Source organism: Cnephaeus nilssonii, assembly GCF_951640355.1.
Source record: "Cnephaeus nilssonii genome assembly, chromosome: 18".
Lineage (NCBI taxonomy): Eukaryota > Metazoa > Chordata > Mammalia > Chiroptera > Vespertilionidae > Cnephaeus > Cnephaeus nilssonii.
In genome coordinates, this window is record NC_137089.1 from 1,615,637 (window position 1) to 1,643,456 (window position 27,820).

The 27,820-nt window shown below is 66.2% G+C and overlaps 2 protein-coding genes across 17 annotated transcripts in view; both read left to right on the forward strand.

Annotated features, from left to right (window-relative positions):
- PTK2 (protein tyrosine kinase 2) overlaps positions 1-3,373 on the forward strand; it is a gene marked incomplete at its 3' end in the record, with an annotated part of 114,915 nt that extends 111,542 nt beyond the window's left edge. For 9 of the 16 annotated variants that reach the window (XM_079795830.1, XM_079795843.1, XM_079795840.1 and 6 more), the window contains 2 exons: positions 287-367; positions 546-3,366. In XM_079795830.1, the coding sequence (XP_079651956.1) occupies positions 287-367; positions 546-758 (294 nt within the window). Of the gene's footprint in view, positions 1-286; positions 368-545 lie in introns of all 16 variants that reach the window. The other 7 variants (XM_079795826.1, XM_079795837.1, XM_079795836.1 and 4 more) reach the window with 3 other exon arrangements.
- A 4,572-nt stretch (positions 3,374-7,945) lies between these two features.
- Positions 7,946-27,820, forward strand: part of AGO2 (argonaute RISC catalytic component 2) — a 52,096-nt gene continuing 32,221 nt past the window's right edge. Inside the window, exon 1 of the mRNA XM_079796071.1 lies at positions 7,946-8,132. Coding sequence (XP_079652197.1) covers positions 8,111-8,132 — 22 coding nt within the window. The 5' untranslated portion in view covers positions 7,946-8,110. The remainder of the gene's footprint in view (positions 8,133-27,820) is intronic.

The following is a 27,820-nucleotide window of genomic DNA, read 5'->3' on the forward strand; positions in this document are numbered from 1 at the left end:
AGGCAGGCGGCGGCGTAGTGTGGGTGGGAGTACCAGGTGACAAGGAAAACGGGGCTCCAGCCCTGCTCTCCCCGGACCTTCCTCACGCGAGTGTCTCCTCACCCCGCGCCCCAGGGCAGTCGAGCCCTGGTATCAGATCAGAACCTTTGGGGGAAACTTGCCTCGGAACTTAAAAGGTGGGGCTCAGGGAACGAGGGAAAGAAACACAGAAATGTCGTAACTGGAAGGACAGCTTGGTCTGCGTGTGAGGCCTTGTGTGACCTGACTGTGTGGTCCTCTCCCTCAGGAAGTCGGCCTGGCCCTGCGGACGCTGTTGGCCACTGTGGACGAGACCATCCCCGGCCTGCCGGCCAGCACGCACCGCGAGGTAGGCCCGGCACGCCTGCTCTGGGGCTCGTGGGCGGGACGTGGGCGGTCCCTGCTGCTGCCCTTTAAACTGGCCGGGCTCCCGGCCGTGCAGTGACCCTCCCAGCTGTCCTTTCTCTGGGAGGCGCCGCAGAGGTGAGCCCTGACCTGCTCCCTGGGCTCCCCTCCCGTGCCTCCAGGTCGAGATGGCCCAGAAGCTGCTCAACTCGGACCTGGGCGAGCTCATCAGCAAGATGCGGCTGGCGCAGCAGCACGTGCTCACCAGCCTGCAGCAGGAGTACAAGAAGCAGATGCTGACGGCCGCGCACGCCCTGGCCGTGGACGCCAAGAACCTGCTGGACGTCATCGACCAGGCCAGACTGAAGATGCTGGGGCAGGCGAGGCCGCACTGAGCGGAGCCCGCTCCCGACACTCCTGTGCACCAGCAGCGGGGCAGCCCGACGCCCGGCGCTTCTGACTGACAGCTGGTGGATGAGCTCTCATGCGTTTAACCACATTTTGATTTGGGTTCATTTTTTGTTGTTTCTTGAATCATGGTGTTCAGAAAAGTCCGGATCCAAAATGTGGCATTTTTCTAAGAATGGAACTGTCCGGGGGAAGCGTCGGGGTCGTGCAGAGACTGTGGCAGGAAATGGCCGGACTTGCTGGAAGCGAGAGGAGGAGGAGGGGGCCCGGAACAGTGTGCGGACTGGGCCCCGCTGTGGGCAGACGCCCTTCGGCCGCACGTGCCGCCACCACGTCACGGAGGGCGAGGCCGAGCGCCGTGTCTGGAAGACGTGTCGTTCTAGAAAAGCACGACAGCCCTCGCGCCTCCGGCCTCTCGCTCACGGGGCCGGGGGGCGTGGGGGGCACGGCGTGGAGCGCACGGACTCTTCACGGAACGGCGAGCCAGTTTGTAGCGATGTTCTTGGCAGAAATGCTGTGCCAGCGCCTCCCGCCCCTTTTCTATAATTTATACCGAGAGAGGAAAGCCATGCTGACTGCCCGCCGCCGCCGCCGCGCACTGACTTCCTCTGTGTCTTCCCGGGGCAGCAGGCCAGGGCGGGGGCCGGCGGCCGCCCGCTGCCCAGGCAGGCCCTTGGAGAACTCGCCCTCCCTTTGGTTTGCTGGGGGATCTAAGTTATTCTCAGGAAGAATATGATGACCTGTACAGTGACTGACCTATTAAACAGGTGTTACCGTAAAGGCTCGGCGCGGTGGCCTCTCTTTTCCTTCAGACATGGGCAGTTCCCGGTGACTTGTCAGGTGTGGTCCCACGCAGGAAGCTCTCGGTAACTGTCCGTCCTTCTTTCCGTGCCTGCGGACCCGTGGAGGCTGCTGCCCGGAGAGACGCCGGGCTGAGTCACCTGTTCGCGGCAGCGGTCAGTCGGAGCACTGTCCAGCCAGGGCGGCCCGGGCGGTGCTGGTGTCCTGGCGTTCCAGCCTCGGGCCACCCTCCTCCTGAGGCCACTGGGGAGGGGTGGTCCACGTGTCTCCCAGACCCGCCCTGGCGGTGGGCAGCTAGGGCGGGATCGGAGGGTCAGGCCAGGACCAGGGCGCCCAGGTGGGGGGCCTGGAGGACATATCCGGTGAATCCGGTTTTCCTGTGTGCACACCTGTGCCTGCAGGTTTTGTGACGCTGACTCCATCTGGACCAGGTCAGGCTGCATCCTCTGAGCTCTCTTCTCTGGCGTTCCTCGGTCTCCGAGTCCGTTTCCTCCTCTTCACAGAGGCCACAGGGAGGCGAAGACGAGCGGGGTCTGAGGTGAACTGCCCGGACGTGACCAGGGCTTGCAGGGGGGCGGCCCTGTGGACTGTGGGGAGCTTAGCAGCTTGCCTGGCCTCCACTCGCTAGCAGCCAGGGTCCTCCTCCTGGTTGGCGTGTCCCGGGTGGGAGAGAAGGCCCCTCCCAGGAGCTCACACCGCGGCGTTGGCGATGACGAGGCGAGCTGCAGTGTGCTCTGAACCGACCACCCCCTCAGGATACAGCGCTGAAACCCAGCTCACACTTCCCTCGTCCCTTCTGCATTGGATGGGCATCAGTCAGTCCCCGTCTTACTTCATCTTCTCCAATACTTAACGTCAGCATAAAGCAGCCCGGGAGGGTGCTGGGGCAGGCAGCGGCCGCACCCTGAAGGGTTACTGCTGGGCTCCTGGCCGAGGGCGTGCCCCCAGGTTGCAGGTGTGATCCCCAGCCTGGTCGGGGCGCATGTGGGAGGCACCAATCAACGTGTCTTTCTCACATGGCTGTTTCTCTCCCCGCCCCCAACTCACTCCCTTCCACTCTTTCTAAAAAATCAATGGAATAAAATATCCGCAGGTGAGGATTAGCAGCAACAACTAACAGGAGAGGTGAGCTTCCCGAGCGATCCTTCTTTTGTTTTTAAACATTTGCTTAAATTCCATAAGGTTTCTTTAAATCCATAGGAAAATCCAGTCATGATATGCAACAAAATGAATGGAATTACGTGGTTTTTATACTTGATTCTCATTTAATTAACCTCAAAAGCCCAAAGCACACGTCGGTCCTGGCGGTCGCCCCCATTTACCAGAGGGAGCGGCTCCTGTCCTCCCGGCTCCGTACTGACTGTCCTGGTGCGTGTCCCCCGGTGTTACCAGGAACCGGGTCCTGTTGGAGGCACCGCCTGCCTCCTGGCTCTCCCAACACACTGCGTGATCGGTACGTTAGTTACCTTAGCCCTCTCTGCCTCACCCGGACTGCCTTTAGGGCCTGTCTTATCAGACATTCACTCCTGAACCGAATTCTCAGTAGATTCTGTAATATTCCTGGAAGTGCATATTAGCATTTGAGTTATAAAAGGAAGTCACCTTCCAATCAAACGTTTGTTTGGCCCTAACCGGTTTGGCTCAGTGGATAGAGCGTCGGCCTGCGGACTGAAGGGTCCCAGATTCGATTCCGGTCAAGGGCATGTACCTTGGTTGTGGGCACATCCCCAATGGGGGGTGTGCAGGAGGCAGCTGATCCATGTTTCTCTCTCATCGATGTTTCTGACTCTCTATCCTTCTCTTTTCCTCTCTGTAAAAAATCAATAAAATATATTTTTTTAAAAAAGTTTGTTTGGCTGAGCCCTAGCCGGTTTGGCTCAGTGGATAGAGTGTCAGCCTGCAGACTGAAGGGTCCCAGGTTAAATTCTGGTCAAGGGCACATGCCCGGGTTGTGGGCTCGATCCCCAGTGTGGGGGTGCAGGAGGCAGCTGATGGGTGATTCTCTCTCACCATTGATGTTTCTCTCTTCCTCTCCCTTCCTCTCTGAAATCAATGAAAATAAATAAGTGTGTTTGGCTGAGTAGTTTGACAAAGGGGACTTGGCCTTAGTTTTCCATAAATTGAATGAACTAACTCTTGTAGCTCTAAGAGTTTGATATAAGTTTATGTAAATAAGTGATTTTCAAAAACTTTCATTTTAAAAACATTTTATTGGCAATGGTATAGATCAGTGGTCGGCAAACTCAGTCAACAGAACGGCAAACAGCGGCTCGCAAGCCGCGTGTGTCTCGCGAGCCGCAGTTTGCCGACCACTGGTCTAGATGCATTAATATGTTTTTATGTCCCCAAGCCTCCCTGCATGTATCGGGTGGCACAGGGTGGCTCTAAATAGAAGATTCTATATGAGCCTCAGAAAACACCTTTCTGCACGAGCCAACCCATCTCCATGCTGTTGCTCATAATAAACCCGGAAGTTGTAGTGTGAGGCCTCATGTGTCTCATACTTTCTTTTTGGCTTTTTGGAAAATTGATTTTTAGAGAGAAAGGGAGAGAGAGAAACATTGATGTGAGAGTGAAACATCCATCGGCTGCCTCCTGCACGCCCCCAACCAGGCATTTAACCTGCAACCCGGGCATGTGCCCTAAACAGGAATCGAACCAGCAACCTTTCTGAGCCACACACACCAGAAAGGGCTACTGTTTTGCTTTTAAACGTAGTCTGTCATCCACCTGGAATTGGGCTTTGATGCATTTTCCCGGTGTGGGTGTCCATTGCCCCAGCACCCTTTATCACAAAGTCCATCCTGTGGGCCGGTGTGGCTCCGTGGTTGAGTGTTGACCTATGAACCAGGAGGTCATGGTTCAATTCCCAGACAGGGCACATGCCAGGGTTCCGGGCCCAATCCCAGTTGGGGGGCGTGCAGAACGCAGCCGGTTGATGATGCTTCTCTCTCATCGATGTTTCTCTCTCCCTCTCCCTTCCTCTCTAAATCTACATAAAATCCATAAAAAGAAACTAGGGGCCTCAGAGTTGAGCTTTGTAGGCACGATGACCACAAGAGGGCGCTGTGGCCCACCCTTCCCTTGACCTCCCCAGCGCGCTACAGGTCTGGACCGCAGCACCCGAGGTGCAAACCTGGGGCTGACTAGCGCGGGGGACCCTGCAATCTTAGCATAGGGGCCCCAAAATACAGAGCAGTGAGTGTGCCAGGGAGAGAGACTGGGCCCCAGAGGACCCGCGAGCCGGTCCTGTGGGCTCAGCATCCGCGTTGGAGGAAGACGGAGGGGCCGGCGGAGCGGCGGGAGGGGTCAGCGCCGGTCACAGTCCGAAGGGCCTGGGCCCCTTCAGCGGGTTAAGCGGCCCGCGGCTGCGGGGGCCGGAGGGCCTGGGGTTGCCTTCGTGGATGGTGAGCGCTGGCCCCGCAGGGACGGGGAGGAAGGGCAGGTCGAAGGAGGAACTGGGTTGACTTTGTGGCCCTGGAGCTGCGGGGTCGGGGGCTGAGGGAAGGGCCGGATCCACCCCACCGGCCTGGAGGCTGCGGCCCGGGGGAGGCGGGCGCTGGGGGGCAGTCCCCGCAGCGGGTGGGAGAACCCGCGGGACGCTGGTGGGCGGGCCGGGCTGCGATGGCGCCCCTCCACCAACAGGGGTCGCGCGCGTCCTTCCAGGCGGGGAAGCGACACAAAGAAGCGCCGGGCGATACTATGTTGCCTGACCTTCCGCCAGGGAGCACGGGCCCACGCTGACCCCACGTGTGTGCTCAGAGGCGGGGCTCCCGCAGACGGACGGACCGGCTCTCCCCGGGGTTCAGAGGCCGGAGGTCACAGGAGCAGCCGCAGGCGAGGCCTCTGGGTCACTCGGGGATTTCCGGAGGCAGCCTTCACCTCGTGGCACACAGACACTCATTCTGAGGCTAACACCAAAAATAGGTATTTTTTTGCCGATCTGACAAAAGAAATAGGTATCATTTTTTCATTCATCCGCACCAGACGGCCACTGCTCTGTCGGCTGTTGTCACTTTTTATTTGACAACCTAAGGGGAAGAGGGCAGTGCCCGAGCAGGCAGGAGTGCGGGCTTTAACAGATCTCCGGCCCAGAGGCTCACGGACGGCACAGCCACAGGAGTCGTGACTGGCACCTGAAAACGTCTCCATTGTGCAATACAGCGAAGGCACAGAAAGTACCCCAAACTAAGGCAGCTTGGGAGACATGCCAACCCTGGGAGAGAGACACCCCCCTCCTACCCATCCATCCGTCTGAGCTCATGGTAACACTACCTTGTCTTTACTTTTTACTGTCAGTTACACAGCCCGCAGCCCTGAGCCTGGGTTTGGAACCTTTTCTTTTCTTTTTTTTTAAATATATTTTTATTGCTTTCAGGGAGGAAGGGAGAGAAAGAGAGAAACATCAATGATGAGAGAGAATCATTGACCGGCTGCCTCCTGCACGCCCCACACTGGGGATGGAGCCCACAACCCGGGCCTGTGCTCTGACCAGGAATCGAACCGTGACCTCCTGGTTCACAGGTTGATGTTCAACCCCTGAGCCACGTCGGCCGGGCCCAGGTTTGGAACTTTTACAAAGGGAACCGGCGTGGCCCGTGGCGTCTGTCACCCAACACTGTTGCCGAGCGGGCAGTGCTGAGCTGGAGGGCTCCTCGTCAGGCTGACCCCCTCTGAACAGGGCGGCCCGAGCTGGTCCCTGATGCAGCCCAGGCACTCAGGCCTGTCGCTCCCCCTAACCCCACCCCCCACCCCCCACCCCCAGGCCAGCGCTCCCGGACGCCACTCACTGGTTTCCACAGTGAGAAAGTGATTGTGCAAGGCCCAGCTCACCACGGCCTGAAGGAGCGGGGAAGGGGCTGGCGTGCGGGCTCCGGGCAAACAGGCTGGGACCACGTGCGGGTGCCAACGGGAGCCAGAGAGCGGGTAGGCACGGAACCAAGCCTGTGATCCAGGGAGACGGCCGGCGCCGGGCGAGAGCAGGGTGCTGGGGGAGGGCGGGCCTGGGCCGCGGCGGCCATGGCGACGGGTTCTCTGGCGGAGATGGCTGCCCTGCACTCATTCTGGGGTGCCCTCGAGGTTGCAAAGAACTAGTAATAGACCTACTGGGTGCAGAGCTGCTGGCAGGCAGGGCCCCTCCCGCTCCGAGTCACCTGGGCCCTGCCCCACAGGCAGGCAGTGCGTGCTGACGGGATGGAGGCCGAGCAGGAGCATCTCTGTCTCCCCTCGGACTTCAGTCACCCCACCCCCCGGGAGGAAGGCGTCCCCGCTGGCGGGCGGGCTGCCCTGGGGAGAGCTCCAGAGAGCCCAGGGGGACGCGGAGGCTGGAGGGTCTGAGCTCCGGCCCATGGGGCTCAGTGGATACAGCATCGGCTTGCGGACTGAAGGGTCCTGGGTTCGACTCCAGTTAAGGGCAGTACCTGGTTGCAGGCTTGATCCCACGTGTGGGAGGCAACCATTCCATGTGTCTGTCACATCAATGCTTCTCTCTGTCTCTCTGTGTGTCTCCACCTCTCTTCCGCCCTCCAAAAATCAATGGAAAACATACCCTCGGTGAGGATGGACAAAGATGAAGTAAAGGGAGACGGGAGGGGGGGGAGGGTGTGGGAGGAGGAGGCGGGCGGCGCAGGTGGGGCAGGTGGGGCCATGGAGGAGCCTGGCCCTCATCGAGGTTTGACGGCCTCGCCGGCAGCGAGCCTGCACCGCGTTGGCCGAGCCGGCGCCCCGGCTGGGGGTGGCGCTGCGGCCGCGCGAGGGCCGGACGCGGTCAAGTTCACACTCTGGTCGGAAGCCAGCGCCCCGACATTCCGATTTCGTTAATAACTTAAAAAAAAACAACACAAAAAAACCCCCAACAAGCCAGGCTGAGATGCTGGGGCTCCGGCACCAGGCAGCTTCGCGGCCCAGCGCACCGTCCGGAGGGTGTCGTGGGGAGGGTCGTGCGCCCCCCGCCCGCCCCCACCGAGCAGCCAAACCGCGCTCCCCACGCGCGCGGGAGGCGGCGGGGACGCCAGGCTGTGCGCTCCGCTGTTCCTCCCGAGCTCGGCCGGTGACGCCGAGCCGGCCCCGCTCCGCCCCGGAGGCCACGTCGCCCATCTGAGTGGCTGCGAGGGGTCCCCCCACCACCGCCTCTTCCCCGGCCCTGGCCCCGCCCCGCCGGTCCAGGCTCACCGCCCGCCCAGTCTCCATGGCCCCGCGGGGTCCCCGCCCGGGCCCCCCAGACGCGCGCGCGCCTCGCCTCCTCCGCCTCCCGCCCCCCGCCCCGCGCCCCGCCCTCCCCCTCCGCTCGCCCCGCCCCGTCCCCTCGCCCCTCCCTCTCCCCGCCCCGCCCGCCCTCCCCCTCCCCCCGCCCTCCCCTCCCCCTCCCGCCGCCGCCGCCGCCTCCGCCCGCCGCCCGGGCCGCGTCGGGTAAACCTGTTTGGCGAGGCGGCCGCGCCGGGGCGGATCGTGCGGCCGGGCTCCCTCGCGGCTCGCGGCGTCGGGGCCCGTGGCGCGCGCGCGGCCGCCCCTCGGCCCCGGAGCCCTCGGCGGCGCCACCATGTACTCGGGAGCCGGCCCCGGTGAGTCCTCGCGGGGCCGCCGGCCGCTCGCGCTCCTCCCCGGCGCCCTCCCCGGCGGCCGGCGGGTGGCGGTTGGCGGTTGGCGGGTGCGGCGCGGGCCGGGCCGGGCCGGGCGGGGGCGGGGGCGGGGGCCCGGGCCTGGGGCTCGGGTCCCGGTGCGGCGGCCGCAGCCCCGGGCCGGCGCGGACACGCAGCTCGGCGGCCTCGGGCCGAGTCGTCGGGGCGCCCCGCGCGGCCTGGGCCTCCGCTCCCTGTCGCTCCGGGGCCCGCGGGCGGCGCTCGAGCTGGTCCGGGGCCGCGCGGGGCGTGTAGGCCCGAGGCCGCGTCCGAGCCCCGCGCCGCCGCCGGGGAGGCCGAGCTCGGGGCTGCGGGCGGCGGGGCGCAGGCCCGGGCCGGGGCGCGGGGCGCGGGGCGGGGGCGGCCGGGCGCACCGGGTTTCGTTTCGCTGTCGCCGGCCGTTCCGCGGCCCCGGCCCGAAGGGCGTCTGCGATGCCGCAGGCCGGGCGGTGCGGGCCCCGGGGCCGGTGGCCGGGGAGCTGGGCAGCGCGCCCCGAACCCCGAGGCTGCGGGCGGCCGTTCGCCCCCAGACCCCCGCCCCTCAGGGCGCCCCCGGCCCGGCCGCGCTGGGAGCGGGAGGGGACGTGCCGCCTCCTCGGGGCCCCCTGCCTCCCCGGGCCCCCCCGCCTCCCCGGGGCCCCCCGCGCCCGCCGCTCCTTCCGGGGAAAAGTCGTCCAAAACTTCAGTGCCCGAGCGGCAGCGCCGCCCTTTGTGTGGACGCAGTCGGAGGCGCCGGGCTGGGGGCGCGAAGAGGGTCCCGCCAGGCACGTGGCCCTCAGTTTCCCGCTGGCCCCGCCGCTCGCAGGGGCGCCGCCTGCGCCTTTGTCCGCCCGGCGGCCCGGCTGCCGGCCGCTCCGGGGGTGGGGGTCCCGGCCCCGCCCCGCCCCGCAGCCCCTCCGGGGCGCCCCGGCCGCTCCCCAGCCGCTGCCCCGGGCTCGAGGGTCTGTCCCCGGGTCGCTTCTGAGGCAGCTTCTCCGAGGCTGAGCCCGCCCAGCTGTCCAGGGAGCGCAGCGGTGGATGGAGCCGGACTTGAACCCTGCCCCTGGGAGGTGCCACAGCCTTGGGGGCAGGTCTGGCTCCTGAGGCTCGGGGTGCTGGCCCCCCACGGGGCCAGGGCAGTGCCGCCCTCCCCTGCCTGCAGGAGGCCCTGCCAGCCGCCGGGCGGGCCCCAGTGCTGGGCCACCCGCTGTGCCTGGCCCCGAGGCTGCGCTGGAAGGCTGAAGGCCCGGAGAAGGGAAGCGCCTCGAGGGAAGGCCCGGCCGCGGCGGAGGTTGGATCCGGGGACCCCCGCACGGCCGGCTCCGCGGTGGCGCTCCCTGCAAAGAGGCTCAGCCCAGCGGTGGAGGCCACGGGCGTTAGGACGGCCGTCGGATCCCTCGCGGACTCTGTCCACGCCGAGAGCACCGGCTGTCGGGCTCTGTGACCTTGACCCACAGTAAGAAATACCGGTTCCGTCTAGACGGGGCGCTGCGCAGCGCCCACAGGTAGCGCTGAACGGGAGCCCCGGAGGCACGCCCCCCGCACGGTGGGCCCTGCACCCCGATAGCTCCTATCTGCTTCCTTCTTTCCGTTTCTCTCTGTGGCCCCGAGCTCCAGGCTCCGTGCTGCCCAGAACGCCGTTTGGCAGCCTGGCCGAGGTGGGGGACAGGCACCTGCCCGCGGCGGACGGCGTGGCTGGGAAAACGAGGGGTCTGTGGGGCGGCTCCCAGGCCAGGAGCCGGCTGTGAGGCCAGGTGGGCCTGTTCCTCACACTAAACCTTTTCGTTCTGTTAAAAGGAGTTTGGGGGCCAGAGGCTCTTCGGTGAAACCTTTGAATGCGTTTCCTGGTTTAGGGTCACGAGGGGACATCGGATTGTATGGAAATTTCAGGTAGCTCCTCCAAGTTTAAGACACTTGCTAAGCAGACTTCCTAAGTAGATTGATTTTTTAAGAGCGAGGCTCACGGTGCCGTTTACAAACGCGGTTACAGGTGCGAGTTGCTGTCGGGACCTGGAGCTGGGTCTGCGCTCTTCCCTCGGTGGAGCTTTGGGAAGAGGCGGTGGTTGGGAGGGGCGCGTTCTCCTGTGGCCCTGAACCTTCAGAGGCAACAAATTGTTAATTTAAAAAAAACAGCAACACCAGAAACCACTTTCAGATCTTAGGGGTGTGAGCAGGGCCTGCTGGTTGGCTGAGCTTGCCTGTTACATCCCCTGGGTTTGCTACAAAGTAGCCTCTGAGCGCCTGAGGCTGGTTGGAAAGTTGTCTGAAGAGGATAGTGACTGAGAAGAAACATTTTCACTGCGCACTCTGGCTCCTCCTGCACCCCCCCCCCCCTTATCTCTGTGAGATGTGCCCGCTCTCGCGCCCGGCCCGCCCAGTGCACGGGCCCTCTGCCCCCGGGAGGCACTAGGTCCTGGGATCTGCCCTGACCGCTGGAGAGGGGGGTGCATAAAGGGTGAGGAGAGCGGTCAGCGCCAGCTCCTCGGCCTGGGTGGCGTGGAGAAGCAGACTTCCCGTGGCCCAGTGCGGAGGCCCCTCAGCTGAGCAGCCCCTGCTCGCCCGCTGACAGCACGGCTTTGGCTCCTTGAGCTGTTACCTGAGCCTTCGAAAGGTCTTGCTCCGTTTTTTAAACCACTTTTCATTGTAAACTGATTACGATACACCCAGTCTGCCCGGCCGGTGTGGCTCAGTGGATAGAGCATCGGTCTGCGGCCTGAGGGTCCCGGGTTCGATTCTGGTCAAGGGCACGAACCTCCGTAGCAGGCTCAATCCCGTGCGTGAGGCAACCAATTGATGTGCCTCTCTCACTCCTGTCCATGTCTCTCTCTCTCTCTCTCTCCACCCTCCCCACTCCCTTCTATTCTCTCTAAAAATAATGGGGAAATATCCTTGGGTAAGAATTTAAAAAATAATAAAAAATACACCGAGTCTGCGGCTAGTCCGGACCCCTCATCCTCCTGCGGCTTCGGCCACTGTCAGGTTCCCCACGCATGCCCTGCGCCCGCTCCCCTTCGTCTTTGGAGACGGGTCTACAGCCGGTCCCAGACCCGCAAGCCGAGGCCGTGTCCCCTCGGCCCGTGTCCCCGCGGCCCAGGCCGCTTTCCGTCCGGGACCCTGAGTGTCGGTGGAAGTTCACATACGTTGCTTTTCCGTCTTTGAGGCTCTAGACTCTAAAGCTAGGGGGCTCCCTCCCCTGCCCCCCATTTTCTCTGCTCTGGACTTTGGAGAAACCCCTCAAGTTTAAGCTTCTCCACAGTAACTCAGCCTGGAGCTGTGGGCACTGACCGCTTTGGGGTGAAGTCGGAGCGCGTGTCGGGTGGGGGTGAGGGCTGGACGTTTACAGTCGGGCTGTGGCCAGAGTGCAGGTGCCTTGAGGTGAGCTCAGAGCCAGGATTCCGGGGGGCGGGTGAGATGGGGGGGTGAGGGGTGGGAGGGACTTGGAGCCCAGGGTCGCTGAGGGGGAGGCGCCTCGGCTGCCTGCCCTTTGAAAAGGGTCCGAGCGAGGAGGTGGGTGCAGGCCGGGGGGCGGTGTCTGCCTGGGGGAGGCCCCGGGCCGGGCTGAGCCGGGCGATGGGAGTAAAGGAGTGAGGAGCCCACAGCATCTAAAGTCCCGTTTCCCTCACATCTCGGCCGACTCCATGGCCACCTCAGCCTCTTAGGAAATTCAATTCTTTTAAAAAATATATTTGTATCGGTTTCAGGGAGGAAGGGAGAGGGAGACGGAGAGGGAGAGAGAGAGAAACATCAATGATGAGAGAATCACTGATTGGCTGCCTCCTGCATGCCCCCCACTGGGGACCGAGCCCATAACCGGGCCTGTGCCCTGACAGGGAATCGAACCGTGACCTCCTGGTTCAAAGGTCGAAGTGCACCCACTGAGCCACGCCGGCCGGCCGGCCGGGCTGAGGTAAAGTCTGAGGCCTTTCAAAGAGGGAGAATTCAGACGCACGGAGTCCAGGGGAGGATGCGGCCCCCGTCCCGCCGCTCAGCTCGGTCCGCCCGGCGCTCTGCCCGGGCCCCACCCGTCACTGGAAGCATCGTGCTGTTGCGTCCACAAACATCCTGTTAACCGTTTCTTTTGAAATAACTTTCTGTTTCTGGAAAAATGGCCAAGTAGCACGGAGTCCCCCGCCCCCAGGGTTACCCCCGATGAGCTCCTGGGACGGGGCCGCAGCCGGAGGCTGGCGATGGGCCGGCGCTGCCTCCTTCCTGCTCCCGGCTCTGGCCGCCGGGCGTCCGGGCGTCCCGTGTGCCCGGCCCACCGCGTCCTTGCTCTCCAGCCTGGGACAGCGCTCCAGTCTTGGCTGTGACCTTGACCTGGGAGCTCTTCGAGGCCCCCCCCCCCCCCCGTTCTCGAGGGTTTTCCTCAGGACCTGTGGGTGCTCCGGGCTCCGCTGGTGTGCCTCCGGCCTCGGCCGTTTCATCGGGAGCCCGGGGCCCTTTCACCGGGGCTGGGCGAGCGAGGAGGCCCGGCGCTGGTGCGCGTGTGTCCTGTGGGTATGTCTCCGCCGTGTGTCCTGTGGGTATGTCTCCGCCGTGTGTCCTGTGGGTATGTCTCCGCCGTGTGTCCTGTGGGTATGTCTCCGCCGTGTGTCCTGTGGGTATGTCTCCGCCGTGTGTCCTGTGGGTATGTCTCCGCCGTGAGTCCACACGCCCGTTCCGGGGCCGCCCAGTGCCCCACGCGGACCCTCGTGCCCGTCGTGTTGGTGACTTCTGTGTAGACAGGGAGGCGCCTGGCTCTCAGCACCACAGGGCGTTCGCGCGTTTGCTCAGACCTGGGGTGCGCGGCCGTTTGAGGATGGGACCCGTGTCCCTGGGAGAAACGCGTCCTCACCAGAGAACTGACGGCGTGTGTGGTGTTGGGTGCAGTCACAGCATCGCCTTCCGCCTCCCCGGCGCTTCCCCTCCCGTCAGGGTGCCCTCGGTCCTGACCGTGTCTGGCCAGCGTGTAGGGCCCCACGCGTGCCACGCGGCACTGACTGGTCTCCTGTGTCCCTCGTTCGGCCCGGTGTGCGATGGGGGTGGGTGTGTGTGGAGGGAATGAGCCCCGGCCAGGGAGGCGGTTAAAACCTGAGACAAGTTAGGAGTCAGGAGGCCTGGCTCCTGTTACCGAGCCCTCTGGAGCCGCGTAAATGTTGGAGTTGCTACAAAGTAGCTGCCAAGTATGTGCGGCTGAATGGGGACTTGGTAACAGTTGCTCCTACAGCCGTGCAGGCTGCTGGCTACACTAAGGCTCTGTCCGCGCTGAGGGCCCGCGGGGAAGGAGGGCGGGCGGCGCAGCTGTCATCCCGGAGGCCGCCCCGCCCGCCCGCACCCACGCCGTCCACGGGACTTTCTTAGGGTGTGACCCCGGGCGGTGCTGTCCTTGGAGTGTGTGGGTCTTTTAAAGGTTATTCTTTCCTTCCTATTAACAGGAACACACGCTCGTTTCAAAGAATTGAGGAGATGCCGAAGTGAAAAGGTTGTCGAGCGCACGCACGCTGTTCTGGGGAGATGCGTGTCGTGTGGACGCGTGCTTATTTTCAGACCTTCCCCGTCCACACGGGCAGCTGGATGAGCCGCCTTTAACACTATTTGTCTCTCGTCACCTCAGTCTGGAAGGTGGCGGCCTCGCGGGCGGCGGGTGAGGAGCAGGCCGTGGCCAGGCTCCTGGCTGTGGGCGCCCCGGGTGATGTCAGCACCCCCCTGCCTGTGCCCGCTCTGCCCCCTCGGAGCCCCTCGGAGTCCTGTGGGTCCCGTGGGCTGAGGAGCCGGAGCGGCTGCCGGCAGCATGCACTCCGTGGGGGCGGGTGTTGCCGCCGTTGTCCCACGTACTCGCCGTGTACCCCCTTTTCCTGCGGGCGCTGTGTTACAGTCCAGCCTGGTGTGGGGGGGGTACGCGGTGTCCTCTCCCTGACCACAGGCTGCCCGGCTCCTCGGGCCGGTGCTAGAGAGCAGGTCGGCAGCATTTGTGGGGGGTTAGGGGAGGGGGTGCGGGGCAGGGAGCGCACACAGGCGCCGAGGGGAAATGCCTCGTGCTGGGGCGTGTCTGTCTCCCTAAGGGGTGATCACAGGCCCCCGATGTAAGCTGGCTTCACGGGTCACGGGTGAGGCGGGCGCTGGGGACCCCGCTGCACACCCACGGGGGCGCCACCCCCAGGCCAGCAGCGGAGAGGAGTGCGCGCTCCCGTCTCCCCGAGGCTGTCCGGGCTCTGCCTCTGCGGGGGCGCCGCGGGCCCGGCTGGCATCGCCCAGGGTGGCGGAGCCGCAGCCGCGATGGTGATGGTGAGGGCGGATGGCGCTTACCCTGACGGCCGTCGTCGTCGCTCACGCAGTGGGCGCTGCTCCTTGGCCAGTCCCCGTGGCTGTCTCCGTGGCTGTCACCGTGGCTGTCCCCGCGGCTGTCCCCGCGGCTGTCACCGTGGCTGTCCCCGTGGCTGTCACCGTGGCTGTCACCGTGGCTGTCACCGTGGGGGGAAACGGGCTCCGGCGGGGAAGGCCCTCCCGGGCCAGGCTGTGCTCCGAGCGTCACTGGGCCTGTCACTGGGCCTGTCACTGGGCCTGCGCTGGCATCGGTGGTGGAAGGCGGGGCTCCTGGGGCGAGCCCTTCGCAGAGGACTTGGGGCGTTGGGCTGAGAGGGAGGCCTGTGCCCGGCTGGTGCGGGCTGAGCCGCGGGGGCTCCTGGGGGTTCCTCTCTGGCCCGGACGGTGGGCGTGGGTGTCCTGCCGGGCGTGGTGCCGGCTGCCACGTGAGGACGTGGGCAGCTCAGTGGTCCTCTGTGTGGGCAGGTGGTCTGAGCACCCCGCGAGCCCCGGGACAGTGTGTGGTTCACGGAGTGAGCGCCTGGGCCTAGAGGTGACGGGTTAGAGGTGACGGGGTAGAGGTGACGGGGTGAGCGCCTGGGCCTAGAGGTGACAGGTTAGAGGTGACGGGGTAGAGGTGACGGGGTAGAGGTGACGGGGTAGAGGTGACGGGGTAGAGGTGACGGGGTAGAGGTGACGGGTTAGAGGTGACGGGGTAGAGGTGACGGGTTAGAGGTGACGGGGTAGAGGTGACGGGGTAGAGGTGACGGGGTAGAGGTGACAGGTTAGAGGTGACGGGGTAGAGGTGACGGGGTAGAGGTGACAGACAGGCTGACGGTGGGGTGGGCGCGGGGCCTATGTAACCCCGAACGGCACAGGCCTGAGTGGCATCGGCGAGGACATGGGCAGGTTGTTTTCTAAACAGGAGGCGGCGGGCGGGTTCGCAGGGACCAGCAGTGGGTGTCAGCCCAGAGCAGGCCTCCGCGGGGTGGGGGTGGGGCGGGGCGTCTCTGTGTGCGGGCGGGGACAGACCCATGCGGGGCATCCACTTTCAAACTCGTTAAATGTTAACATTTCAGCGCGGCCTCGTGGCTCAGTGGCTGAGCGCTGACCTATGACCCAGGAGGCCGGGGCACAGGCCCGGGTTGGGTGCCGATCCCCAGTAGGGGGCGTGCGGGAGGCAGCCGATCCATGGTCCTCTCCCATCATGGATGTTTCTCTCGCCCTCCCTCTCCCTTCCTCTCTGAAATCAATAAAAACATAGTTTTCAAAAAAAGTTGAAAAAATAAACGCTGACATTTCCTGTAGCCTGGCTGCCTCCCAAGACGCTCCGTCCCAGGAGCCGCCTCCGCCCCGTGACGCCCGGGGGCCCTGACCCTGAGCGCCGGCCTCTGGCCAGACGGGGTGGGAGCCGAGCTCAGTGCGGGCGGCCTGGGGGGCAGCTGCTCCTGCCGCTGTGAGGCCGTCACCGCCCCCTCAGGACAGGCGGTCACTTCACTCGCAGGGCTGTCGCACACGCGGCATCCGGCAGCCCCTGGGCCTGAGCGCGACAGCACAGGCGGGGGGTGGAGGGTGAGAGCGATGAGTGTGTGAGCGAATGTGTGAGCGGCAGGACCCGCGGGGAAGGGCCCGGGTCTGTGTGTCGGGAAAAACCACAAGAGTCTCACAGGTGGGGTTTGGGGCTGGGGGGGCGGGGGGGGGGGCTTGGGCTGCAGGTGAGCTGGGGGGGAGGCGGCTTGGACTGAGGTGAGCTGGGGGGGAGGCGGCTTGGACTGAGGTGAGCTGGGGGGGAGGCGGCTTGGACTGAGGTGAGCTGGGGGGGGTGCACTCAGTGAGAGCGACACCGGCAAGCAGCTCCCATGCGCCTTGGTGACTGCGGGCACGTGCCCCAGTGGCTCTGGCCTCCTCCCCTTTAGAAGAGGAAACTGAGGCACAGGGGGGTCTGTCACGTGGGGAGGGCTGGGCCAGGCTGTGAACTGGGCGGTGAGCACACGGCGGGGGGGGGGGGGGGGGGGGCGTTGCTTGGCCACCGTCACCCAAACGTATAGACCCGCTTCCTCGCGGAGAAGGGGGATTGGCTGGGAGCCCCGTGGGTGAGTTCTCCGGTCTCTCCCTTCAAAGAGCCGCTGAATTCTGCTGAAAGCGCTCGTTTGAGGAAGGAACGCAGACTCAGTTTACTTTTGCTTCCAGTCGTTTCTGGCCACGCTCCGTCTGGCGCCCGGGGAGGGGACCTGGGGGGGCGACGCGGTCAGAGCAGGTGCGACCGTGGGGGGGGCAGGGGGGCTGCCTTTTGGGGGGAAAGGATGTCCTGGGGTTGGGTAATGCGGTGGTTGCGCTGAAAGCCACTAAATTGCACACTTTAAAATGGTTAAAACGGTCAATTTTATGTTAATTTATGTGGATTTTAATATGAGTTTTTAAAAACCTGGCCCCGGGTCATTTCATGCATATTCATGAGCCGGTTCCCAAGCTCGGCCTTGACCTTGAGGCGCCAGCCGATGTCACCGGCCGTTGGTCGTGAACCATCGAAGATGACCCTGGGCGCGTCTCCCGTGTGCCCAGCCTGCCGCGGCCTGTGGGAGGGGACGCGGTCACGTCCTGTCATGGCGGCCGGCCCTCCCGTGGCCCCTCCTCAGGAGAAGTGGGCGAGGCCGCCCTGGGGCTGCGTCCCTGGCTTCCAGCGAAGCCCCCGCCCCCCCCCCCCCCCCCAGGCCCTGGCTGGCAGGAGCGGCGGCCCTCCTGGCTGCGCGGGCGGGGACGGCCTGGTTTCTGTCCGTTGGTGAGTTTGGGGGGTGTCCGCCCCGGCGAGGGGGTGGCGCGGACGGGCACCGGCTGGCGATGGGCCAGGCCGAGGCCGGTGTTGCCCGTTGATCTCGACGCCGTCCTGGGCGCGGACATGCTTGCTGTTCGCCGTGTCCCGCTTTGTTAGCAGGAAGTCCCGCCCCCTCCCCGGACGGTGGCTGTGACGTCAGTAACCCATTCCCCCCCGGCGTGCCCGTGGCGCTGCCCCGGGAGCGGGCCACGCCTGCGCCAGGCGTGTGGGAGTATGTTGGTGTGACAGAGCCATGCCACACGGAGAGGGTGCCGTCGGCGGGCCTATTTGAACCTTATTATACTGTTTTATTTTTAGGTATTTTATTTTATTTTATTTTTTATTATTGATCTCAGAGAGGAAGGGAGAGGGAGACAGAAGCATCAGCAATGAGAGAGAATCATGGATCGGCTGCCTCCTGCACGCCCCGCACTGGGGGTCGAGCCTGCAACCCCGGCAGGTGCCCCGACCGGGAATCAAACTGTGACCTCCCGGTTCATAGGTCGACGCTGCCCCACGGAGCCCCGCCGGCCGGGCGGTCCTGTTTTTAAAGGGAGGACCCTGCGTGTTCGTGTGGAGCACGGTGGCCGCAGGGAGGCGGTGTGGGTGCGTGGAGCTCTGCACGCGTGTCTTCCTCGCGTCCTTCTCCAGGGGCGTGTGGCCGGGGTGCTGTGCCCGGAAGCCGCCGTGGGGCCTGGGTTTCCGCGGGCCTGCCCCCAGCCTGCCTCCCACACGCCGGGCCGCGTAGCTGGCAGCGTGTGCCGCTGACAGAGGACGATCAGGCAGCCCGGCGTGGCGGCAGCCGGCAGGCTCTGCCCTGCTGGGGCGCAGAGAACCCCGTCTCCCTGAGGCGTTCGCCCCGCGCTCACCCCCCGGCGGGACCCGCCCCGGGAGGACTCGTGGTCCGCGCTGCAGGGCGAGGGCGTTTCCAACAAGTGGGGATCTGAACAAAGATCCCGGAGAGGGGTGAGCAGCCACGGGGTCTGGGAGGGAGGAGAGTCGCAAGCAGGGGGCAGGGGACGGGCAGGTGCAGGGCCAGGAGGCGGGACCGGTCGCCAGCGTTTGCCTCTGTCTCTGGCCGCTGTGTCTGCTGAGGCCCCGGGGATTGTGGAGCCGCAGGAACTCCGTGTGCCGCCGTCCCGTGTGCCAACGTCCCGTGTGCCGCCGTCCCGTGGCCGACGGTGGGCCGGGTCAGTGTTAAAGGGCCTTTGACCTGGGCAGCCACTAAACAACTCGGCCTCCAGCACGTCCCGGCTCCTGTGTGTGTGAGGGCTGGTCCCGGGGGCTGGGGACGCTCCTGCGTGGCTGCGGTCGCTCCGGCCTGGAGGCTGGCGGCCACGTCGGCAGCGGGGGTGTGTCGCATCTCGAGGCTCCGTGAACGCGGTGCCTCCGTCCTGGCCCGGGGAGCTGCTTCCTCCGCTCCGCTCCGCTCTGTTCCACTCCGTTCTGCTCCGTTCCGCTCCGTTCTGTTCTGTTCTGTTCTGTTCTGTTCCGCTCCGTTCTGCTCTTCCTGCCCCGGGAGAGGCTGCCTCCGTGGGCGTCCAGTCGCTGCTCCAGGCTGAGCCGCTTGCCCCCGAGGCCCTCCCCTCGCCGGCCTGGGGCTGTGGCGACCCCAGCTGACCTTGCACGTGGGCTGCTGTCCCCTTTCTCGGACGGAACATGCCTGGCGAGGCGTCCCTGGGAGGCTCCCTCAGCTCCACGGGACTTTGCACACGTGTGGGCCCGCTTGTCCACGGGCTGAGTGGCGGCCGGGCCTCTAACTGTCGGGCGGGACTGGCTGGGAAGCCGCTGGTGTGGCCCGTAGAGTCGGCGCCATTCGTTTGCCTGTGGCTGTGGCTGAGCCCTCCTGGCTGGGGGTGTGGCCGTCCCCACGGCCCGCCTGGGTCCCGCGGGGCGGGGGTCTGGCCAGGACAGCGCTGCGGTCCCGGGGTCCAGTGCAGCGGGCCTTTCAGAAGGGGAAATCGAGGCACGGTGCCGGGGGGGCGGGGTGTCCTGGGTCAGCAGGAGTGATGTGGATGCTCTCGGTGAGGATGGGGCGGCGCTGGTCTCCGGGGAGTCTGGCGGGTGCGAGGGGCCCCTCGGAAGGTCTCACCTGCAGTGACTGGAGCCGCGGCCTTGGTCCCAGGTGGCTCTCGGGGTGACAACTTCAGAGCCTCTGACCGGAGCCCCGCCCGGCGCAGGGATGGCACACGGCGGCGGGGATCGGCGAGGGCTGGCTGCCCGGCTGCGAGCACACCTGCCCCTCTCCGGGCGGCGGCCGGACCGTCAGCCCCGGGCCGGATGGAAGCTCTCCGTTGTGGGCGTCGTTTTCCTCCTCACTCCTTTCCCCTAAAGTTCACCAGAGCCACAGCGGATGCTGATGGACGGGTTTCGGCCACCGAGGGAGCTGGGATGCCCGGATGCCGGGCTGCTGGGCGTCAGGAGGGGCTGGGGGCCGTGGCCACGCCTGTGTCACCAGAGACTGTGGAGGAGGTGGCCGCGCCAGACCCCCAGGCTGCTCACACCACAGCTGCTGTCCCGCACCTCGTCCCAGCCGGGCCCCTGGGCCTGGGACACGCACAGGTGCGCCACGTCCTTGTGCCGGGAGCCGGGAGCCGGTGCGCTCAGTGCTGCGTTCTCTTTTTCGTGAAGAAAAGGCGGCCCGGCGGCTTGGCTCAGGGGTTGAGCCTCGACCTATGACCCAGGAGGTCACAGTTCAATTCCCGGTCGGAGCACATGCCCGGGTGTGGGCTCCACCCCCAGTGGGGCGTGCAGGAGGCAGCCGATCCATGGTTCTCATCATTGATGTCTCTCTCTCTCCCTCTGAAATCAATAAAAAAATATTTTTCAAAAAGTGAGCGCTGGTGGGCGGCTCCTTGGCTCGGCGTCCCCGCTCTCCCGAAGTGGGGGCACGTGTCCCGCGGCTACGACACTGGCGAGTGGAAGCCAGAAGGGGCGGGGAGTGCGGGGTGCAGCCTGCGGGGAGGGGGGCAGACCGCGGGCCGGGCGCAGGGTCCCGGGGCGCAGGGTCCCCGGCTTGCGCAGTGTCTGTGCAGGCAGTTTCCTGCGTGTCCGGGGCGGGGGGCGGGGGGGGCCTCGGCGCGGGAGGCCGGGCTGTGGCTCTCGCCTGCGTTTCAGGCCGGTGTCGGCGGGGAGCGCGAGGGGCCCTGGGCAGGGACCCCGGTTTGCATCCTGCCCTGCCCAGCGGGTGGCCCAGGCGGGTGGCTGCCCTGTGAGGCCTGCCCGCGAGGTCACGGCCGGCTTCCTGGGCCAGTGCCTCCCGGGAACCTGGTGACGCCGAGGGCGCCACATCCTCGGTGAGAACGGGCGCCGGCTGGCACAGACACCGGGCTTCACACAGCGCCTCCGGTTTTGCCCTAAAACACTCGCAGGAGCAGCAGCAGAGGCTCCTGGGGCTGGTGTGGCTGCGGGGCGTGTCTTCCCTCCTCACGGCTCCTCCCTCCCTCCCTCCCCCGAAGGGGAATTTCATCAACAACTGGGTGCAATTTCCCTTCGAAGTTAAGCCGCTCTGCCGCACCCCGTGTCCCAGCGCCACGCGCCCTGAGGCCGAGGGACATCCAGGCGCCTCACCTCCGGGGCCGGCCACGCCGTCACGGCGGCGGGACCCACCAGCGCGCGGACCTCGGCCTGCGGGGCCCTCCCGAGTCCGGGGGGGCCAGGTGGGTTCCATGTTTACTTGGCGACTAGAGCAGGTCTCCGGCAGAGTGTCAACCCACCTGGCCCCGCCGGACTCGGGAGGGCCCCGCAGGCCGAGGTCCACGCGCTGGAGGTGAGGCGCCTGGATGTCCCTCGGCCTCGGGGCGCGTGGCGCTGGGACACGGGGTGCGGCAGAGCGGCTTAACTTCGAAGGGAAATTGCACCCACAGTTTTTACAGTAAAAGGCTGCTCGCTGCACACGAGGGCCTTTGGGCACCATCTCGAAGGGGTGGTGTTTCAGACGATGGGGGGGGGGGGGTCGGGTTGAACCTTGAAGCCCATTGAACACCCATCGCAGAGTTCCTGGAGGTCGAACAGAGATAAAGAGGAACCGCACGAGGCCGTTGTTGGTGTGTGATTAATCCCAAACGTGTGTCATACACTGCACACCACGTGGCCCACGGGAGGCCGACATATTTTTAGCCTGTTACTCACCCACCGCACACGCGGGGGGGCATTTCCGCAGTGAGGAGGGCCTCTGGGGCCCACAGTCGGGGGGCGGGGGGTGCCTAGAACCAGGCTGACAGATTGGAGTTTCCCACCGAGTTTTTACCAAGAGAGGAAGAAATGAGGGACTTACAGGAATCGTGTGGAGGTGACACATTTCCAGAGACCAGCTCTGTGACCCCGCCCCCCAGCCTGCCCCCACCCTGCGGGGGGCCTGCCCGGGCTCTGTCGGCCTCCTCGGCTCTCATTTTTCTCTTCTTCCCACAGCGGGAGGCTGACCGCACCTGCCCGGGGCCTGTTCGTTACCACATGGAAACCCCTGGGCATTAGCCGGCTCTGCTCCTTCTGGGAAGCCTGCGCCCCTCTCCTCTGGGTGTTTTCATGGCGGCCCCCCTGTCCGTGCTGCCCCCCAGCCCCCGCCTACAGCCCCCCCCCCCCCCCCCCCCCCGCCCACAGCCAGGTTCCCAATCGCTGGCTCAGAGCAGGCAGGCGGGGAGGGCGAGTCCCTGTGCCCCTCCCCCCCCCCCCCCCCCCCCCCGCCGTCCCCAGGGCGGCTCTGGCTCTGTCCTGTGGTTTAGTTTGGGGCGCGTGTACCTGGGGCAGGACCTCTGTGTGCGCTGCTCACCCGGCAGACGCGCTGGATGCTGCTGAAGGGCAGGGGCGGGGGGGGGGGCCGGGGGGGGGGCGGGCGGCCGCGGCCTCCTGAGGTCCCAGGGCTGCGCCCGGCCAGCACCGCAGGCCTGGACCTGTCTGAGGCGCTGAGGGTGGACTTGGAGCTCGGGCCCCGCTGGCCTGCGCACCTGTCCTGGCCCCGGCAAGCTGCTCCCACCGGGGCAGCAGGTGGGCAGGGGGCACCTGCCACCGGGCCAGCCTGGCCACCGGCGATGCTGCCCGCGCGGGCGGGTGTCCGCTTTCTGCACCCTGACTCGGCGCCCGCGAGGGGGCGGCGCTGTGAGGAGCAGGACAGCCGTTGTCATGGCAGCGGGACGTCGTGCGCTCACGCACCTCGGGGACGTTCCCAGGGCAGCCACGGAGGGCGGTGGTCACGGGCCTGCTGTCTGCCCACGGCCCTCAGCCCGGCCCGGCACCGGGGGGTTGGGTGACGTCAGCAGCTGGGACCCGGTTCCTCTGCTCAGAGATGGGCCGCCGGCCCCTCCGAGCCGGTGTGGGGGGAGGGGCCCTCGGCAGCCGTAGGCTGGGGGGGGGGCCTGTGGGGAGGACGTTTCCAAGGCACAGACAGCCCGGGGCTGAGGGCTGGTGAGGTTGGAGTGCGTGACCGGCGCACGGGGACCGGGGACAGGCAGGCGAGGCCGCAGGCGCCGTGCGGTGACGGCGGGAGGGGCGGGGCGGACGCCCTCGTGCGGCTCCTCGTGGCGGGGAGAGCGACGGGTCTCTCAGGGTCGGTCCAGGTTCACGGCCACGAGCTCCCTGCGTGGCCGCCGAGCCCTCACCAGGCCGGCTCCTCCGGTCTCACCTGCGGGGCCGGCTCCTCGGCACCATGGCTCCTGGCCCGGGCGGCCTGGTCCTGGGCCGCCTGGTGAGCGGGCTGGTGCCCTGGAAGCCAGACCAGCCGCCCGGTGAAGGCCGCAGTGCGGGGGCGGGGGGGGGGGGCTGTGCGCTGACCTGGGGCACCCGGGCACTCCACCTGCACCGCCAGGTGTGACGGGACACGGAGCCCTGGCGAAACGGTACCGAGGTGGGGGCTGGAGGGAGGCGGAGACGGGGAGCACGCGGGCCCCACCCAAATGCCCTTCGGGGCGGGTTCCTGGGCGAGAGGCTGCCACGCTGGGCCCGCCGTGGTCTCAGCACCGGGTCTGTGCCGGCCCCCTGGGTCCACGTGGGAGGGTTAGTGTGTCCGTGTCCTGGGCCGGACTGCGCTGTGGGGTCCGAGTGACTCCCTTGAGGCCGAAACTGGGTTGCGCTTCAGCCCGCAAGGTCTCCAGCTGGGTGGCCTAGCCCCGCCTCCCCTCCCCTCCCCTCCCCTCCCCTCCCCTCGGCCACACCCACTCCTGCCTGTCAGGCGGCTCCGCTGATGGGCTGATGGGCTGATCGGCAGCCCTTCCAGGCTCTGTCACCAGGCCCACCTTCTGGGGTCCTGGGGCGGCCCAGCTGGGGGAGTGCCCCACACCCCAGCTTGCTCCCGCCCCCTAGACCTGGCAGGCGGGCTCTCCGTGCCGCCGCCCCGGCCGCCCCGAGGTGAGCTGGATCTGAGCAGAAGTCCCTGTGGCCTGTCGCCGTGAGGGGGCACCGAGGGACCGACTGCGGCCCCCCTGCCCCCGCCTGGGCGCCCACCCCTCATCCTCTCGTCTCCTCGCTCTCCTGTCCCTGTGCCCGCTCCTCCCTGCCCCTCCCGTCCTCGCCGGGGGGCGGGGTGCAGTCACGGCTCTGGTGCGAGAAGCCGGGCCAGCTGCGCCCTGGGGGGGCTCCTCAGCACCGCGTGACCAGCCCCAGCGTCTGTGAGAAACCCCGAGACTCTCGGGGCTGCGACCCACTCACGCACGGGAAGCCGTGACTCATTCACTACGTTTCCCTTTCACTGACTGAGACGCGGCTCTAAAAATGGAATTTGTTTAAAAGCTGCTTTTTTTTTTAAGCGAGAGGAAGAGAGAGAGAGAAACATCAATGATGAGCGAGAATCATCCATCGGCTGCCTCCTGCACGCCCCCCACTGGGGATCGAGCCCGCAACCTGGGCCTGTGCCCCGACCAGGAACCGTGACCTCCTGGTTCCCGGGTCCACGCTCCACCACGGAGCCAGGCGGGCTGGGCTGAAGGGGGGATTTGAGACCCGTGTGCGGTGATGGGCAGGCGGTCCCCGCCCTGCTGTGCGCTCAGCAGGGACCCAGCCCTCGAGGTCGCTCTGGCCGGGACTACGGTTGTCACTGAAGGCCGGGGGGCCGAGCATCCTCAGCACAGCCAGCCTCACTGGTCAGCGCCCCGTGCCCCCTCCTCAGGGGCTCCCCCACGCAGAGCGGGACTGACATTGACCAGCGCCCCGTGCCCCCTCCTCAGGAGCTCCCCCACGCAGAGCGGGACTGACATTGACCAGCGCCCCGTGCCCCCTCCTCAGGGGCTCCCCCACGCAGAGCGGGACTGACATTGATCAGCGCCCCGTGCCCCCTCCTCAGGAGCTCCCCCACGCAGAGCGGGACTGACATTGACCAGCGCCCCGTGCCCCCTCCTCAGGGGCTCCCCCACGCAGAGCGGGACTGACATTGACCAGCGCCCCGTGCCCCCTCCTCAGGGGCTCCCCCACGCAGAGCGGGACTGACATTGGCCAGCGCCCCGTGCCCCCTCCTCAGGGGTTCCCCCACGCAGAGCGGGACTGACATTGACCAGCGCCCCGTGCCCCCTCCTCAGGGGCTCCCCCACGCAGAGCGGGACTGACATTGATCAGCGCCCCGTGCCCCCTCCTCAGGAGCTCCCCCACGCAGAGCGGGACTGACATTGGCCAGCGCCCCATGCCCCCTCCTCAGGGGTTCCCCCACGCAGAGCGGGACTGACATTGGCCAGCGCCCCGTGCCCCCTCCTCAGGGGTTCCCCCACGCAGAGCGGGACTGACATTGACCAGCGCCCCGTGCCCCCTCCTCAGGGGCTCCCCCACGCAGAGCGGGACTGACATTGGCCAGCGCCCCATGCCCCCTCCTCAGGGGTTCCCCCACGCAGAGCGGGACTGACATTGGCCAGCGCCCCGTGCCCCCTCCTCAGGGGCTCCCCCACGCAGAGCGGGACTGACATTGGCCAGCGCCCCGTGCCCCCTCCTCAGGGGCTCCCCCACGCAGAGCGGGACTGACATTGACCAGCGCCCCGTGCCCCCTCCTCAGGGGCTCCCCCACGCAGAGCGGGACTGACATTGACCAGCGCCCCGCGGGCAGAGGATGGAGGGGCTGTGGGAGGCCTGGGCCCGGGAGCCCGCACCCCGGGGGACGCAGGGAGCCCTCAGTGCGGGGCGGGGCTTGGGGAGAGGCTCCTGCTGGGCGGGGCCAGGGCCAGGGCCGCCGTCGGACCCCGGGGGTGGGGTTGTCTCCTTGCTTGCTTGCGGTTTTGTAGATCTTGTCAGAGGCGACAGGCACCGAGGTCACCAAGGCGCCCAGCTTGTTCGGTGACCCGTCGCCCTCGTGGTTTCTGGACCTCCGACAGCCGGGGGTCCTGCGCGCCCGGAGGTCCCGCCTCCTTCGCAGCTAATTCCCGCCCCTCTCTGACTTCCCGAGGTGCGCCTTGAACCCCCCCACTCCCCCACCCCGGCCCTGGATGCGCTGGGGACGCCATGGTGTACTCTGCGGCCTTGGCCTCGATGGTGCAGACGGCCTCCTCGCCGCCCCGCCCTGCGGGAGCCGGGCTGCACCCCGTGGAGCAGAGCCGCTGCAGGGGCCGCGGTGCAGGAGGCAGCCAGGGCGCGTGCCCGCCAGGCACTGCTGGTGGGCTCCCCTCGCACCCGCCTCTTCCCACCCTCTCAGTGCTGCCGTTCGCAGAGGCTGGAAGGAGGGCCTCAATGGTGTGGCCCAGTGGATAGAGTGTCGGCCTGCGGACTGAAGGGTCCTGGGTTCGATTCCCGGTCAGGGCACAGGCCTGGGCTGTGGGCTCCATCCCAGTGGGGGGCGTGCAGGAGGCAGCCAGTCAGTGATTCTCTCTCATCGTTGATGTTTCTATCTCTCCCTCCCCCTTCCTCTCTGACATCAATAAATATATATATGTTTTAAAGGCTGGAAGGAGGCAGCACCTTGTGGAGTTGGGTGTTACCGTGTCTCGGTCGGAGTCCTGGCGTCGCTTTAACAGCATGGCGGACAGCTTTCTCTGTGTCCCTGGGCAAACCCCGTAGAAGGAATGGGTGTTGGGGACGTCGGAAAAGCAGGCTCCCCCTGAGGAGTGGGCCCAGGCCTGACCTGTGTCTGGGGTCAGATTTAAGTGAGGTGAGGCCTTCAGGCCTGGCGGGGCGGGTGGTGCCGAGGGGCCTGGGTTTGGTGTCACTCTGTCGGCTCCTGGGCACCGTGGGAGCCCTGGTGCAGGGTCACGTGACCTGCTGGGCTTCCGAGAAGTGGACGCACCACACCCACTCGCCGGCTGCCCCAGACGCTCCTGGGAGGCGACACGTGAGCACGGAGAGAGAACCGTGCTTTTGCGAGTCCCTGTCCCTGGCACCCGGCCCAGCACGGACGGCGTGTTGTGCAATCTGTGAATGTGTCATGTGTGAAGTCACGGCAGGGCGGGCCCGAAGGCGTCCAGATGGAGCTCCGCGAGGCCAGTCACCCGGGCGCCGCTCGCTTCCCACAGAAAGAAAACAAATAAGCGCGAGGAGCCCGGGCCCGGCTGCCGGGCGAGGAGAGCCGGGCGAGCTGTTCGTCGGAGAGCGCGTTTCCAGGGACGCGGGGCGTTGAAGGCTGTGGGTCTTTTTTAATGAGGAGGATTAAGAAACCACAGACGTTGGAGTGAAAATTAAAAGCATTCTATTATTGGGGGAAGTTTTTCCTAAAATCACACTTTTATTTTTTAAAAATATATCTTTATTGATTTCAGAGAGGAAGGGCGGGAGAGAGAGAGAAACATCAATGAAGAGAGAATCATTGATCGGCTGCCTCCTGCACAGCCCCCACTGGGGATCGAGCCTGCAACCCAGGCCTGTGCCCTGACCGGGAATCGAACCCGGGACCCTTCAGTCCGCAGGCCCACGCTCCATCCACTGAGCCAAATGGACGGCTGGAGGCACAGCTCTAACTGCACGAACGGATCGTGCACAGCTTGGTCGGGATGAAGTTGCTTTCTGCTTCCTGCGGGGGGCACGCCCCGTCCGGTCGGGGGTGTGAATAGTGGTGCCGCCTCGGCCCTCTCCTCGCCGTCGCTCACAGCGCCCGCCTTCCCGTCTGCTGTGCAGGCGAGGGCACGCCGAGCAGTGGAGATGCTGCCTGGCGGGGGGCGGGGGCGGCGGGGGGCGCTGGTCTAGACTAGGGGTGCTGAGTCGCAGTTTCCGAGACCAGAGAGGCCGTGGCCGTGTAGGTGCCTGTGGGGCCGGAGGAGCCGGAGGAGCCGGTGGGCGCGGGGCTTGGTGGCCGCGGTGGAGGGCAGGCTCCGGTGACTCGCCTCTCCTCGCCTCTGGGCGCCGCGTCCTTGGGGTGAGCGAGGGCATCGGAGGGGCTGCGCCTCCTGTGTGTCACGTGCTCTCATCGCTCCGAGACGCTCGTGTTCCCGCTGGGGAGCCAGGCGCCTCGGTGGTGGCGGCAGCACCGGCGGGCACGCCTGCACCGGGCGGTGGGTGAGGAGCCAGCGCTGCCGTCAGGCCCCGGCTGGGCCGCCCTGTGGGGACCGTGAGCAGGGCCTGGGGTCTTGGGAGGCGAGGCCGGGCCGGTGTGGGGACTGCGCGTGCCTAGGTTAGGGTTAGGGAGCCGCGGAGGCGCGGGCAGGTGACTCGGACACTCGGCCTG